The 16,701-nt window shown below is 45.5% G+C and overlaps 5 protein-coding genes across 5 annotated transcripts; all 5 read right to left on the bottom strand.

Moving 5' to 3' along the window:
• Positions 1-8: 8 nt before the first annotated feature.
• On the bottom strand, positions 9-1,109 carry JR316_0001478 (uncharacterized protein; the record flags this gene model as incomplete). Its single annotated transcript, XM_047887282.1, has 1 exon — positions 9-1,109. The coding sequence occupies one exon, from the start codon at positions 1,107-1,109 to the stop codon at positions 9-11; it is 1,101 nt and encodes a 366-aa protein (XP_047755028.1).
• Positions 1,110-1,777: 668 nt separating this feature from the next.
• Positions 1,778-2,836, bottom strand: JR316_0001477 (uncharacterized protein; the record flags this gene model as incomplete). The annotated part of the gene is made up of 1 exon (XM_047887281.1): positions 1,778-2,836. The coding sequence occupies one exon, from the start codon at positions 2,834-2,836 to the stop codon at positions 1,778-1,780; it is 1,059 nt and encodes a 352-aa protein (XP_047755027.1).
• Positions 2,837-3,660: 824 nt separating this feature from the next.
• On the bottom strand, positions 3,661-4,779 carry JR316_0001476 (uncharacterized protein; the record flags this gene model as incomplete). The annotated part of the gene is made up of 1 exon (XM_047887280.1): positions 3,661-4,779. One exon carries the CDS (start codon positions 4,777-4,779, stop codon positions 3,661-3,663), a length of 1,119 nt encoding a protein of 372 aa, XP_047755026.1.
• A 5,382-nt stretch (positions 4,780-10,161) lies between these two features.
• JR316_0001475 (Dynein heavy chain, cytoplasmic) lies at positions 10,162-14,508 on the bottom strand (the record flags this gene model as incomplete). Its single annotated transcript, XM_047887279.1, has 14 exons — positions 10,162-10,620; positions 10,677-10,774; positions 10,832-10,961; positions 11,030-11,248; positions 11,306-11,425; positions 11,495-11,625; positions 11,681-12,254; positions 12,308-12,385; positions 12,440-12,606; positions 12,671-13,240; positions 13,300-13,630; positions 13,751-13,875; positions 13,927-14,196; positions 14,247-14,508. The coding sequence occupies 14 exons, from the start codon at positions 14,506-14,508 to the stop codon at positions 10,162-10,164; spliced, it is 3,534 nt and encodes a 1,177-aa protein (XP_047755025.1).
• A 1,167-nt stretch (positions 14,509-15,675) lies between these two features.
• Positions 15,676-16,418, bottom strand: JR316_0001474 (uncharacterized protein; the record flags this gene model as incomplete). Its single annotated transcript, XM_047887278.1, has 2 exons — positions 15,676-15,842; positions 16,052-16,418. The coding sequence occupies 2 exons, from the start codon at positions 16,416-16,418 to the stop codon at positions 15,676-15,678; spliced, it is 534 nt and encodes a 177-aa protein (XP_047755024.1).
• Positions 16,419-16,701: the final 283 nt, after the last annotated feature.

Here is a 16,701-nt window from a genome sequence, read left to right as displayed (position 1 = left end):
GTAGTAGACTATTTCTTCAAGAGATACTCTGTAAATGACTCCCGTGCGATCCACGGAAAAGCGGGGAGTCTAGTTTCATAAAACGAGTTGAATTCCGGACCCATATCGGATTCAGTTATAGCAAGGTCTTTTAGATAACCATGCACCTTATGATATTGAAGCGTGCGGGCATTTTTATCCCAGCAACGCTCCAAAAAGCTAATCCAATCGAGATATGGTACATTGAGGTAGCCTTCTGAATCCACGTCGTCGGTTAGCATAAGTCCAGAAGAGAACTCTTCTCGGAACTCACCGTCTTCATCCTCGGATCCAGAGATGGGCTCGTCATCGTCGTCATCAGGGATTTTTTGTCGCTCGTGTGGAATGACCGCCGGTTTTTCATTTTCCAACCGATCGGTGACATAGACACGACCGAAGAGTTCAGGTTCGTCTTTGTCGAAGATGAGCCACTCTGTTGAGCTACCTTGCCTCCAAATTAAAAGACCGGGGACAAACTTGGCAAAGGGGGTATGCTGCCTATAAACTGGGGCAAGAAGCTGAGGAGAATGCCTGTTGTACGCCACCCAGTTAGCGCCACACCGTCTACTGGGTCTGAAGTCGGTGCACGATACGAGTGGCAGACCAGGCCAGATACAATTCACAGTAGCCCTTTCTGGCCACTCTAGAAGCCAAATTCGGAACTCTTCAGGAACTGCTGGATATTGCGAAAGGAGGGTGTCAATGTACGCATGTCGGTCGAACGGCTGGAGATTGTCAATTATCCATGTACGAGTGTCGATGAAATTTGGTGTGTTAACCATCTTCAAATACAGATCAATCAAACGGCACCGTGCTGGATGGATATCAGCGAGTGGGAGAAGGCGCTGCCATTCTTTGCATACACCGCGAGAGAAGAGGTATGGTTTGAGCTCCAAATGTGAGAAAATATGAAGAATTATCTCGACAGGAAGTGATTGAAAAGTTGCTTCGGGAAGGTACACAGTAGTTTCTTCTGATTTTAACCCTTCCAGTAGCAGCTCGTTTCCACCAAATAGTAGTCGGCGAACACTGAGAATGGACCATTGACTGAGAGAGAAAAGGCCATTGTACAACGAGTGAACTTGGCCCATCTATACAGTGAGGTATCGCTCTCGGAGTAGAGATTAGGTTTGTGGGCGGAGAATGGGAATGGGTAGCCTCCTCGGTGGACGTGGTGGACGTAGCTTGTAACTTTCAGTGCCCAACGTTTTTACGTTCAACCTCGTGTATGGACGTCTGTACATCACTGTCATGTGATCACCACACCCGTCGCGCCTGAGAGATAGGAGGCGACGTGTGCGCAGTCAGAAAGCAAAATCAAATCAATGCAAAACATACAAATCATGGGAAAGTTACTGGAGTTTTAGACAAAAATCTTTATAGAAGTATCACAGCCTGCTGATGCAAGAACATATGTAATATTACAACTGATTAGCGGTAATGCAATATATCAATCCGAGGCAACTGTACGTATCTTCATATTCCTAAAAGTATTTGTACTGATCCTTCGGCCTTTCTAGCTTGCATTATTTACCAGTGGACAAGGGGCAGGCATACCTTCTGCATCAAGTAGTACTGCCTAGCTATCTGCCATGCACAATTTCAATTGCATAGAGCAATGTATAAATCCACTTTCAAATCTTTAGTACTGTATGAGAGGAGTTTTCAACATCTACTTGGTGCATAGAATAATTTCCCTGCAGTATTCAAACAGGACTACCAATGTATACATCTTTATGTACGCAACAGCCTTCCAGAATTAACTTGTTACAAGGCACTCTGTAAACGAATCTCGTAAGCTCCATGAGAAAGCAGGAAGCATTGTATCGTTGTGCCCATTGAAATAAGGTCCGATATCAGATTCATCAATAATATCGTCTTTTAGGAGAAATATTCTCCGTTTTTCCAACCTCCTGAGGTTCTCGGTCCAGCAGCTCTCCAAATAGCTAATCCAATCAGGATATGGTACATTGAACCTGCCGTCCGTGTCGTCCGTGCCCTCTTCTTCAAGAGAATATTCTAGAGACTCGATGTCTTCTTCATCATCTTCGGCAGTCAGTCGACGTTCATGTTGGATGTCCGCTGGCATTTCAAGTTCCATGAGTCTGGTTACATAAACGCGACCGAAGAGTTGGGGTTCATCCTTATCAAAAATAAGCCATTCTGTCCTATAGTGATGCCTCCAGATCAAAAGACCTGGAATAAATTTGGCATTGGGGGTACCTTGCCTATAGACTGGCGCAAGAAGTTGAGGGGAATGACTTTTGTACGCCACCCAGTTAACTCCATCCCTTCTGCTGGGACTGAGGTCATTGCATGAAACAAACGGTAGGCCTGGCCAGATACAATTTATAGTTGCCCGTTCTGGCCATTCAAGAAGCCATATACGAAATTCCTCAGGAATTGCCGGATATTGAGAGAGGATGGTGTCAATATAAGCCTGGCGGTCAAAAGGCTGGAGATTCTCGAGTATCCATGAACGGGTATCGATGAAATTCGGCGTATTAATCATCTTTAAATACAGCTCGAGCAGACGGCGTCGTGCTGGAAGGATATCAGCGAGTGGGAGAAGGCGCTGCCATTCTTTGCATACACCACGAGAGAAGAGGTATGGTTTAAGCTCCAAATGTGAGAAAATATGAAGAAGTATTTCGACAGGAAGTGATTGGAGTGTTGCTTTGGGATAATCTTTAGTTTCTTCTGATTTTGGACCTTCCAGTAGCAGTTCGTTTCCACTAAATAGTAGTCGGCGAATACTGAGAATGGACCATTGACTGAGAGAGAAAAGGCCATTGTACAACGAGTAAACTTGGCCCATCTATACAGTGAGGTATCGCTCTCGGAGTAGAGATTAGGCTTGTGGGCGGAGAATGGGAATGGGTTACCTCTTCCCTGGACGTGGTGGTCGTTGCTTGTAAGTTTTCAGAGCCCAACGTTTTTACGTTCAACCTCGTGTATATATGGATGTCTGTATACCACCGTCAGGTGATCATCGCACCCGTCGCGCCTGAGAGATAGGAGGCGACGTGCGCACAGTTAGAAGGCAAAATCAAATCAACTGGGAAAGTTACTGGAGTTTGAGACAAAAATGTTTATAGAGGTATCACAGCCTACTGATGCAAGAAAATATGTAATATTACACCTGATTAGTGGTAATGCAGGCGCCGAATAACCACCTTCCTGGTCAGTGGTTATTACTTCTGCAATTTCGGTTTGGGAATCGAATTAAAGTTACTATATATTCTTTGACTATGTGATACAAAAAGCAATCGATGAGATTTTGCAGGAACAATTAGTATCTTGCTCAGTTTCTGGCTAATGAAACGATGATCATTTGGGGGTTACGAATTGTGTACAGGGCAGAAAGCGCCCGCTTGTGTGCGTGGCTTTATATTTTGATGTCTATTTTGCATCTCATCGGCTGCATAGTCCCGTAGTAATCATGGGCCAGTGATGGACGAGAAGGCTCTTCGTTAAATAGCACTACATGACTGTGTAAAATTTCGACCACGTAGTGTAGCAAATATGCCTGCTCTAAGATATTAGATGACGAATGATGAAAATTTTTCAAGGCTGTTTAAAGCATGCAGAATGGTGCTTAATGCAATGTATAGAGACCTGAGTATATAACAGAGCAGTTCGTTAAAATTTCGTAAGATATTCTGTGTATCTTTCCCGTAAGCTCCACGGAACAGCAGGGAGTGTAGTAACACAAGACCCGTTGAATTCCGTAGTCACCTGAGATTCAGGGATAAGATAGTCATTTATCAGGTTGGGCACTCCATGGTATTGCAGCCTAATGTCATTCTCAGCCCAGCAGCTCTCTAAATAGGCAACCCAGTCGGGATGGGGTACGTTGAGATAGCCTTCTGTATCCTTGTCGCCCGCTCCCTCTAGTTCGTGAGAATGATCTTCTCGGAATTCGTTGTCTTCTTCATCGGAACCAGGACTGACGGAGATAGGAATGGGGTCGTCGTCGTCGTCGAGCATTTTTTGTCGTTCATGAGGGATGACCGCTGGATCTTCAAATTCCACAAGGTCGGTGATATACACACGACCAAATACTTCAGGTTCATCTTTATCAAAAATGAGCCAGTCTGTCAAACCACTTTGTCTCCAAATTAGAAGTCCAGGGACAAACTTGGCAAAGGGAGTGCACTGCCTATAAACTGGTGCGAGTAGCTGAGGTGAATGTCTTTTGTACGCCATCCAATTAACACCAGACCTTTTGCTGGGAATGATATCATTGCATGAAACAAACGGTAGGCCGGGCCAGGTACAATCTATTGTCGCTCTTTCTGGCCACTCGAGAAGCCAGATGCGAAATTCTTCCGGAATTGCTGGATATTGGCACAGGAGGGAGTCAATGTATGCTTGGCGATCGAAAGGCAGGAGTTTGTCAACTATCCATGTACGGGTATTGATAAAATCCGGCGTGTTAACCATCTTCAAATACAGATAAATCAAACGGCGCCGTGCTGGATGGATATCAGCCAGCGGAAGGAGACGCAGCCACTCTTTGCATACACCACGAGAGAAGAGGTATGGCTGGAGCTCCAAATGAGAGAAGATATGAAGAATTATCTCCACAGGAAGTGACTGGAATGTGGTTTTGGGAAGGTGCACAGCAGTGTCCTCTGATTTTGATTCTTCAAAGAGCAGTTTGTTGCCACCAAATAGCAGGCGTTGAATACCGAAGATTGACAAGAGTCGCCCAGTGAGAAATGAAAGACCATTGTACAACGAGTGAACTTGGCCCATCTATATAAATATCGCTCTCGGAGTAGAGATTTTGTTTGTAGGTGGGGAATGGGAATGGGTAGCCTTCACCCTGGCCGTGGTGGACGTAGCTTGCGACTTTTCGGAGCCCAACGTTTTTACTTTCGACCTCGTGTATGAAGAATAGCTGCACACCACCGTCATGTGATCATCGCACCCGTCGCGCCTGAAATGATAGGAGGCGACGCGTGCACTGTCCATGGAAAGTTGCTGAAAGTACTAGACAAAGTTAAACTTATAGGTGTGAAATGAGTACATCCTACTGATGTGCATTGAAAGAATGTCATCTCAAAACTGGCGAAAAGGCCCAATTCCACCCATTATATAGCATTGGCAGAGCTAAATGGTATCCATCACTGAAAAGAACCAATTCCACTGGTCAAGTAGCACCAGATAAATGTCGGAGAATAAGCCACTTCACTGGTTATTAATTCTGCAATTTCGGCTATCGACGGCGTACATGGATGGAAATACATGACTTTATGGCATTTAACCGTAGTAAGGAAAGGTAAGATGATCCAAAAATCTCTGCCTCTCTGTCCATTCCATTGTAGGACGTGTGTTCATTATATCCTGATTGAAACAGGTCATTACTCTGTCTTCCTCAATTAAAAATCCTGTATCTATCTGACTTGAACCAACGTAATGAATTTGCTCGACGGTAATTGCCCATTGGTACTCAAGATAACAGATCCAATCTGGAAAGGAGCCGCTGAGCGTATACGAGTTTTCGTCATTGTTTGATGGTGCGGTTTTCTTGTCACCGGACATATATATCGCTCCCCGATGATGAAAAATGAGCGCCGGCGATTGATGCTCCATGTAGTCTTTAACGACAACACGGCCAAAGAGCGCAGGCTCGCTTTCATCGAAGGACAAATATTCCGTGATATATGTAGCTCGCCAAATCAAGAGAGCTGGCGAAAACTTGGAAGTACGGGAACCGTGGCAATAGATAGGCGCGAGAAGCTTGGGTGAATGTTTCTTATACCCTAACCAATTGACGCCGTATCGTCGTTGTGGTCCGACGGAATAGCAAACTGAGAAAGGTAAACCTGGCCACATGCAGGCAATGACAGCTCGAGCAGGCCACTCGAGTATCCATATGCGAAATTCCTCCGGAATGGCTGGATATTGAGAGAGGAGGGCATCGATGTATGCCTGCCTGTCGAAAGGTGCTAGATTATCAACTATCCACACGCGTGTTTTGATAAAATCCGGGGTGTTTATCATGTTTTGGTACAGCTGGAAGAGACGGCGGCGTACTGGGTTAATGGGAGCGAGAGGAAGAAGGCGGCGCCATTCTTTGCACACTCCGTGGGCGATGATGTAAGTCTTGAGTTTGAAATAAGTGAATATATCAAAAATGAGTTCAACAGGAAGTGACTGAATTGTGATTTCTGAATGGAGTACGGTGGATCCCTGGGATCTTGCTTGCTCCATGTGTATCCGATTTCACCAAAGACCAGGTGGTATGGTATGTGTATGACTTGTGTGTAGCGTCGATAACAAAGCCGCTGTGTATCGAATGGTAACCTATTCAAAAATGAGATGGTCCCTTCAGAAGTTGTAAGCCTCTGTGGTGAACAGTAGAGTAGAAAGAGTGTCCCGCTGCCCTTATCAACGTTACGGCGAATTATCCTCCCTCATTATCTCCGCTTGTTGAGTGACTCGTAGCCGTTTTTCTTTGTCAGGTGATAGAGACGCGACGATATAGGAGTCTCGAACAGACGCGCAGAACACAAGCAACCGTATAACGCGCGTTACTTTCTTATCTTTTCCCTCTACATTTACAAGCTTGCTATGCTCTATTTAACCTCCTTCCACAGGGTGAAAGTATAGCGAAACAAAAGGTGCAATAATATACATCATAAATACAAAACAACGCATACTCGTCAAGACCTCACCACTGACTCATTAACCTACATCCGAAGTCGCAACAATACCTCTATTTACAAATAACACAGTAAGTGCAGATACCACCGGTTCAATAGTCCATTCCAGAAACGACACGTACCTCAGATCCTGCAACGCCACATGTTCTTGTGTTTGAAGAGGTATTGACTGGTTCCCAATTTTGCGAATATATCTCCGGCTGTTCAAGCTAAAAACAAAAAAACCACAACGTAGCAAAGGAACCAGTTTAGTTAGATGGTCTAGAGTTTAGTTAGGATGATGGCAGTACATACACGGCTAGCATCGTATTAGAATGTACTTGACCAGATTCTCGTTAGCATCCTTGCTGAACCCTCAGACGGGCGATTGAAGGGAAACGTACTTCGTCCGCGTAGCAGGTATACCGCAGGGGCAATGAGCGTGGTGGGTACAATCAGATACTGAAGGTAGTACTGTCAGAAAATATTTACGAGAAACGACTTGGTTGACTTACCGCTACCATAAACGCAACGGCCGACATCCTTGAAGTTAAATGTACCATGAGGCCCGAATGTAAAGTATAAATATGTGCGAACGAAATTGCGCACCACATCAGAAGGCCTGTGGTAAGAGCCCAAAGGCTTATGCGATTGATCATCCGTAGCGTTCTCGAGCTATAATCGGACTCCATTCACACAGACGGTCAAATTTACGAGATGAAGGGTACCCACTGGGACAACGACTCTGGGCGCTTCTTCCAAAGCATATAGCACATCGTCCCCGCGATGAGCCCGTCAGATACAATCCGTGACCCGTACGAGGAAAACAACCACGGCTGAAGCAGTTTACGGCAAGTTGAGCAGAAGCCCCACTGGAACCCGCGATACACGAACTCACATCATTCACTTTGAAGTCTGGATAGCATCGCAGTCGAAACCTATAAAAACAAGTTGTGAATAAAGGTCGCGTGTTCAGTCAACAATCAATAATCACGTACATTCCAACGCAGTATACTTGCGATATAGAGGTTCAGCACATACGCATGGGGGACCCTGATGATTGAAGACATACCAAGGTTAAAACCCCAGCCGCTCAAGAAAGGCAACGTCTTCAAAACCCGTCAACGTCAACTGAAGTCAAACCAACGAGTGACTTATCTCTCACCGTTATCATCGCAACAGGCTTGGAATTGGCAACTGAACGACAGTGAGAAAAAGCTTGTTTAACTAGATCTTTGTCTCTCGGAACTCGAATGCCAATCTCACCTCGCCACATACGCATAATGAAGAACCTATAGTGATATTAAATACATCGGCATGTAATATTGGTTATTAGAAACGAACTCACAGTTCTACGAGCAAACAGCATATCTCCTGAAAGAGTCAACGTTAATTTGCAAAGATGTCTGCAGACCGAGGCAGAGTTTCTCACAGTTGGAATCGCCTGGGCCTTGGAACTCGTTCAGTACAAAAGACCATGACGACAATTGGAGCGTTCACTAACGATAAGAGTCCTACGATAAGATCAGACGCCGCACCTGCTCGTCGCAGACATATACACGCACCAGTCATTACAGAACACGAATTGTTCAAAGGATATATCCGCACCGCGTCTGATCAAGTAGAACCATATTGCGGGTGTCATTAGAAAGACATTGGCCGTTTCCGCCTAGAGCATTGTTCAGGTTGATTAATCGTCCAATTTAAGGGCCATATCTCAAGCTTACCGCCCACACCAGACCCACCTGCAGCAGATAGTTTAGCGCAGAAGAAATGAAACAGTTCAGGTCGCACTTACATGAACTTTCAAGCTCCCAAAGTCGCGAGGGTAATTGTGATAATACGTCATAACCTGACAGAAAGCCAGTCCGTACAATCTACATCGATTCTTCAATCAACCACATCTCAAAAGATCTTAAGAAAGCAGAACAACATACACGTATGAGACCGTAGACCCAATGAAGATGGCTCCGGCCGTATTGTACTGATTCAACCCGAAATCCTGAAGTGGAAGTCCCAACCCGTCAGACATAGCAAAAGCAGAACCCAGATATGCGTCGTTCGGGTGTGATGTTTTTCGCAGGGGAAGGAGGGCTCGCGCTCAATCGTCAACGACAAGCTAGCTTCATGAGTGTTCGGAGTAACAAATATAGAGTTGGCAATCAAAAACGATCTCCCTAGTCGTATACATAGAGACATCGACTATTCGTGGAAATGTTCTGGCGTTTTCGCCGGACACCACCATAAATACCGTGAGAAGGCGTTTCTGCTGAGTTATATATATAAATTGTTGGTTTAGAACAGCGACTGCCGCTAGACTTGAGGGAGAGGACGCCGTAGCCCGGTTGCGAAGCATCATCCCCACATTTGACCTGCTAGACAAACGCGTTCCAAGGGTGAGGTGCACCAGGTATGTTTTAGCTTGCAGTTCTATTGTATACTGGGTGCCCAAGCGTGAACTTGAATATAAACAACGCAAAAAAATGCAAGACTTGAAACTGGAATGAATGGTTAAATTGTGAAATCGACTGATAAGATTTGGCAGACTTACACCACGAAATTAAGCGCCCACCAGGCAGTCAAAAGATAATCAACTTTGCCACAATTCCCAAAACTCATAAATCAAATACCACCTGGAAGACATTTAACTCTGAAATGATTTGTTTCCACTTGAAACTTCTTGAACAAAAACATCACACCAATTATGATAAGAAAAACAGATATATTGCAAATATTATCTAGCTAATAGCTATTCCGAACCAAGTTCAATATGAACCAAATCATCTCCCAACTATTCCTTCAAGCACTTCTTCAGCGCCATCACCAGGAAAAGAAAAAAGGAGAAAATAAGATTGAAGGGGGGTTTTCCAAAAATTGCTGAAAGTGCAGAGCACTAACAGACGGGTTCGGATGTATAATTTGCAATCAGCAAAAAAACTGTGCCTCGGTAGAAACCTCACTGGCGACAGTACATGCCCGAGCACAAGAGATGGGGAACTATTTTCGCAGGGTCCCGGGTTATATAGTGACGGATAGACGCACGGACCATCCCCGTGACGATCCTTAACAAAATCACGTGCTTGGGTTTACCTTCAGCGGCCGGGTAGGTCAAATTTAGTAGTTCGCCGAACCTTTCTTCGGTATGCGTATTTCGCTGGTACTTATGTCCCAAACCAAGTTAATCTGTAGTTAGTACAGACCTAGCTATTATATTCACGTACGCAATAATGATAGAGTAAAACTAAAGTCATTATTCCGAGATTGTAAAAGAAAAATGGACGTGAGAGTAACTGGACAGGAAAGCATGAAGAGGGAGAACGAAGTAACGAGCGAGAAGAAATGAGTGAGTATTCCCTACATATGCGGGTATCGAGGAGTGAGACTGAGAGACAGAGAAATGAGATGCATAGTGAATAGAAAACAGGAAAGAAACGAAAAAAAAGAATCGTAAGACATGCACAGCAACCCGTCGCCTTCTGCATCCAATTCATCAGAATCTTCTGGCGCCTGCAGCACCTGCGCCACCACCACCACCAATCAAACCTTCGATTGAGTGATGCTCGAGGTCGTTTCTCGCCTTCAAAATCGAGGCATGCATCTCCTTCATCGCATTACCCAACTTGACTCCGAACCGACTCAGAATATCCCTCTGCCAAGAGTCATACTTGGCATTCACCCTCGCCTGCACCTGCTCGTAGTCAATCACACACACTCCGAACGATTTCTGTGTTTCGGAGGTATCAAATGTTGTGCGTGCTTTCTTGATTTCTGTCAGCAGTTGTTGCCAGTTGGCTAGTGAGTCTCCTAGCCGGTTGAACACGTATTCCGCTTCTAGATCCCACAATGACTGGAATTGAAGCCATTTGCCAACATAGTCTTTGATGTGCTGGACTTTAATCTCGATCAAGGAGAATGGTCGCTCAAGTGTGTTATCGGGGAAGCGGGTTAGCTGCGAAGATTATTTTTAAGTACAGCGCAATAAAAGACCAAACGAAGTAGACGTACAAGGGACGTGTATGTGGTCTCGACCGCGCTAGCACCTTGCATTTGCAACCCAATCTCATATCGTGAACTTTGAATGCGACGCAATCGGCATACAACGCCTAGAATTACAAGAAGATAAACATTTCGGAACATGAAGTATAAGTTAGATAACATACCCAGCCAATCATGGAGCTGCTTGATCCACGTCGCTCTGGCATACTCTATCGGGGGGTCCAGGAAGATAACTTGGTTCTGTATCCGGATTTCATGAACGATCGGCTTGACTGTCATATTTCCTTCCAAGAACTAACAAGTAAGAAATCGGGGACATCAGATACCGACTTCACAGAACGACACAAAAAAGATGAACAAACCTTCTCTTCCTTCATCCTCTTATCTCTTCGTTTGTTCGTCAGATCTCGTGTGGATGCAATATCCCGTCTCGTATCGCCGTCATCCGTGCGATCAAACTCAGAACACCAAACTTGAATGATATGTGTAAGTCGCTGGAGAAGGATAGTCTCTATCCGCTTGTCTAATTCCGCGACCCAGTAGTCAAGATTGGCATATCCTTCCAAATTCAGTCGATCAATCTGCAGCAACGTAGAAGTAAGTTTAACTGGCATAACACGGAGGAAACAGGGACTTACCGCGCCTTGAATCTTGCTTAGCAGTTCTGAAAATGCTTCAGCAGTGTATGAGCAAGTAGCGAGATCCTCTACGGCCCGAAGAATGTCTTTGTACAGATCAATCACATTGTTGGTTTTGTCCTGTAAGTGATAACGATATGGATAGAGTTAGCGTTGGGATATCCTTCTATTCAAGGAACTGATACTTGCCTGAAGAACCGAGACAATGCTAGCAAATTCGCGAACAAATTGGATATGCCTATTGTCCCGCCCGTCCGAGCTGGGCACATATCTTGATGTATCATATTGGTTAACAAAATAATCCCATCGAATGTTCATACCTAATCGTCCGCTTAGTGAAGGGTATCAACAATGAAAAAGAAAAAAAAAGCTCACCCTTGCTGATCATCCTCTGCGACTCATTCCTATATTCCGCGACCAACCACTCAATGCCCTTATTATTCTCCACCAAATCCAGCGTCTGCCCATATGTCCTCACCGTCTCCATCAAACTCACTGCATGCGGATACACCCTCTTCGCATCCTTCGCCATATTAGAGATCGTATGCGGCACCTGGAAATTCAACCACAGCAAATTCCGCACTTCCTTGAACAGCGTGATAATCTGGGGGTCAAAGTTCACCGCGAGCTGGAATCCGCCACCGCGCAGGCGCACGATCTCAAAGAGCCGACCGTCGACGCCCATGTTGCGTCGGTTGATGTCTTGCATCCACGCGTCGAATACCGGGCGCGTGTCGAGCTTTTTGCGGAAGGCAGTGCTTTCGGACTGAAGTTTTTGGCCTTCGGCGTAGTGCTCCCAGCCTTTTCCGAGGACGTCTTCGACGCGCTTCATGTATGTCTGAAGCTGTCGTTCGATTTGGCGCGCCCAGATGATGGCACCTGCGATGGGTGGAAGGTCGCGCATCTGGGACATATGGTACGCTTCGGAGAAGCGATATTGCGTTTTGAACTGAAGAATAGATATAAGAGCAAGCATGAACGTAGTCGTGAGTACTAACGCACTTTTTCGTGTAGATGTTTAATATCTTCCTTTACAGAATCAATGAGCTGTGTCTGATATTCTTGAATAGCACCCCGAATCTGTATCCATAATGATTAGTATTTAATAGAGCTTACAAATAGAAATAACCGTACCTTGGCTCGCACAAAGAGTGCGTTGAACTTCGAGAAAACACGGAACATCTCGTTAGCGTTCCTAGCTGTCCCAAGTCGGTCTCGCAAACGAGCAATGATCTGGTTTTCCACCCTTGATACACGCTCATTGTACGCGTTTTCAGCAGCAACCCAAATCTCCGTCCCCTCTACAGACCCGAGAAATGTTGTTCAATTGACAAGTCCCAGAACTTGAAGTGGATGAATACGTACCGACACTGACGTCCAGTACATCAACCCTCTTCACAACCTCATAGGCCTCCTTAACCTCCTCCTCCATGTCCATACCACCAACTTCCATACCAACTCCTCCAAGGCCCTTCGTCGGTCCCGTCATCACTGCCAGCTGTTCATGCTGCTTCCTCCAATCCCTCAGGTACCTCGTCCTCTCTTGTAACTTGAGGTGGGCCGGCACAACCTTAATCGGAATGAACCGCTCATTTCTTTTCCTCGTCACCTCACGCGCGACATTTGTGAACTCTTTGATCTGGTCGTCCCATGTGCGGAAGATGTTCATCGTCTGCGACAGCAGCCGCTCGAATGTATCATAAGGTGTGTATGGCAAACGGTGTGAGGTGAGAATACGCAACAGCTGTTCGTTGAAGTCACGCGAGATGGCTTCGACGAGCGGCAGCGCACGTCGGATAGGGTAGGGCGAGAGACGTAGCTTGCGGTTGATATGGCCGAAGATAAGCACGAGAGATTCTTGAACTTTGTCCAGGTCAGTTGCAGATAGAAGCTCGTTGAGAGGGAAATCTTTCATGAGCTGGTTATATTTGTGTACTGACGAAATATTAGCATATTTTGGAAAAGTCTTACTCTTGGGCAAAGTATGGACTCACCCATGTCAGTAGCGTCTGTCAACCCTGTATCAGCCATGAAACTGACAGTAGCACGGAAACGTTTCGCGTTGCGAAGACAGTCCATGACCATCAAGACCTCGTCACTCCGAAGCTGCGCCTCAATCGCCTCCAATGCCCTCTCTAAACTTAACCAAAAGTTGATTTCCTGGGATGCGGATCCTGAAGAGACATCGCGAGTTAATTTGGTGACAGACTGGATAGATTTGATCCATGCATTGACGTGGTTGTGTAGCATATTAAGGAAAGAACTGTCGTTGAGTAGTTTAGGTGGGAGGTTGGAAATGTTTGGTCTCTGGCCGGCAGCATGTGCCTATAGGTTCAATAGTGTCAGCATAGTAGTACGAACAAAAAAGTCAATATGGATAGTGAGATTTATTATGACCACTGATTTCTCGAATGGGAAAATGAAAACAGGAGAATAAATATTCACCTGTTCCACGGCCCGCTGGATGATAGGGTGAATGATTAGGTGTGTCTCTGGAATTTCGACATTTTGCTGGAGGTGCAATAAGGACAACTCAAGTTCCGCAAACTTTTTCTTGGTCATAGGAATGCCTAGTGACGTTGAAAAAAGTCCTTATCGAAGAGAATAATGAGACCACTCACCCATTTTGGTGTCTCCGCCATCTTTGCCCGCTCCCCTCGCTCCAACGAAAGCATCAAACCAAGGCTTAACACCACAGCTAACCACAGCGTGTAAGCTCTCATAAGGTGTTTCATCGCCTCCAAATAGATTTAGAAAATGAAGTTGGGTAGCAAGCGGTGTTGTTGGGTCGAGTGTTGGTCCGCGTTTAATGAGCGCGAGTGTTGTTACGTGTGAAGGGTGATACATGAGTTGAGGCGTAAGATGATATGTATATGTCGTATTCGAGCCATCTGCGCCATTATGTTAAGGATCAGTGCATAAAAGAACGACTGAAACGTACCGTCGCCTTCCGTTTCTTCTTTCACTTGTACAACATATATTACACCACCTGTATCAGAAGCGAAGCGACTGACGCGTTCATCAAACTCCTCATCGAATAACGAGTCAAGATCCGATATTTTGGCGCCAATAACAGGCGGCAAAAGACTTTCCAGATACCGACGAAAGATTTCTGGGTCGAAAGTAGATGCAGGCGGCTCGGCAGGAGGTGAAGGATCATGATGATTCGACGAGCCATTCGTCATGGACTGAGAGGGTTCCATATCGGTGGAAACGCGTGTAGATATCGATTCTGTCACCGATTCAGTCGAGCTCGGTGAAGATTTGAACGTCCTCCAAAATCTGAAAGGCGCAGCAAGCGACCGTCGTCGAGGAGGTCTCCTAAAAGTCGTAAAATAATGCTGAAAAGTACTACTGTCAGATGCCATCTTGAAGACACTGTGCAGGTGAGTAATACATACTGAGTGATATATCCAATGTACCCTGCAGAAACGAGGCCTTGGTGCTGTCTGAGTCGTGGACCAAGTCTCGTTGTTGAAAGCCGTTTACACGGCGTCGGACGTGAATCCTATTTTAGCTTGTTTATTTGGATTGAAAACAAGCCCCGAAACAACGCCTGCAACTTTATTTCTCCCACTACCTTCTTTTCTCCTCGACAAATGATGAAAAACGAAGAAATCACAGAAAAGAAAAGGAAATGATAGTTGTCGTAAAAGGCGCTACCTTTTTTTTGTTACACCCATTCTAAACCGGTCAGATGCCGAATGAGGGTGGTTCTGGCAACAAAGCTACCACCTGACAACTCTCCCTTCGCGACAAATCCAAATCGCCTTCTAGCCATGAAGGTGGGTTCAAAGTCATAGCACATCCTCTTATGAAATGCTAAGTGCCATTTTCTTTCAATATGGGTTTCAGGGCTACAAAAGCACGTAAACATTGCTCTGCAATAACTGGACAGGGCCGCTAATCGTCGAACTTCAAGCCAAATTACATCTGTTTGATTTAAGATTACTTCTTCCTGCGGAGGCTGAGCCCACAGAAAGTAAAAATCATCTAGTTGACTGGCGCTTACAAAGAATGACGAGATTACCAGGGGTCTTCCTTGCCAGGGAGAACGAACGACAAATTTCTGCCGAATGCTGGCTGTTATATGAAGGATCCCTCAGCAATGTTAGCCGTGTGTCCCGCCATTTGGAACGTACTTTTGCACCCGGGGAATACTGTATCCTTCACAAATCAGCTCAATTTTACCATTTAGCCGAATCCAGAATGTCCTCAGGACATGGTCCAGAATGGCGCTATCAAGTCTTCTTTCAATACCAGATAGATCCATTACAATGTACAATATCGAAACACAAAAGTAAGTAACCAGCACGCCTAAATTATTGGATATCAATATCAAAGCCCTCGAACCCGTTCTCCTAGATAATTCATTGCGGTGACTGTACCGCTACATGGTGTCTCGTCTGAAGCCTGTTCCACGTTATGACCCCGAGGGCTGGCAAAAGGACGGCTGTTCCCCCGATGATAAGGCCCAGCTTGACCGAAACAGCAATATATGGGTGAGCTCTTTGCAATTGTTCAATCGCATCGCTTGCTATAGTGGAGGGAGAGATGACTACTTATTTCCACAAGATAAGTAAATTATCCTAATCAGCATTGTTTAAAATAAATGCCTAAGGCACTTACTCCTCGCTGCCTCATCTATTTAATTCCATAGTTGCCGAACATGCATTGCATCGCAGTAAAAAAACAAAAATTCGATCAGTATACTTCCCTCGCACACTGGGAGCAGGATGGACATACCGACAATTCTCCTCAAGTCCTCTTTGAAATCCTCCCATGCCCAGAAAAGCTTTCTCGTTTGTCTCAAATAAACATTCCGCCTCTCGCTCATGACCTCCCGTAGATCGCCCTTCAAGAAATATATCGCTACGTCGGGGTGTTGTTCGGGTGGGATGTTGCAATCATGTGCCGCCAATTCGACGTCATTAAACCACCTGTTAAGGTCCTGAGAATGTCTTGACGCTACGAGGCTGCTAGTACTCCCGTTTAGGCTGTTGCTTCCACTCGCTTGAGGCCCTTCGAAAAACGGGTACCGCGGAACGTATGACGATCCTGTCCATCCGAGCAGGCGACGCTCTAATTCGTGGTGCGCTAGAAGACTTGGCATTTTCGGTGATGCTACAGTGTGCGCTGTCTTCCAGTGAAGAGATATGTAGAAAACCTAGGGGGCACTAGAAGACAAGGAGGTAAGTCAAGGAGTGGCGAACTTCCCCTAATTCCAAATGTCAGGGTGTTTTTAAAGTCACCGTGCGTCCAGTGACGGAGCCCTACGGGCTTTAAGGGGCGTATTCTGCACACAAATTAGTGGCTTTTACAGGGTAAAGGGTGCGAGAGTTTAATGGTTACGACTTGTCCGGTGGCAGGATCGACCACGACGTGAATTATATATA

The sequence above is a fragment of the Psilocybe cubensis genome, chromosome 1 (genome assembly GCF_017499595.1).
Source record: "Psilocybe cubensis strain MGC-MH-2018 chromosome 1, whole genome shotgun sequence".
NCBI lineage: Eukaryota > Fungi > Basidiomycota > Agaricomycetes > Agaricales > Agrocybaceae > Psilocybe > Psilocybe cubensis.
This window is presented reverse-complemented; position numbering and strand designations above follow the sequence as displayed.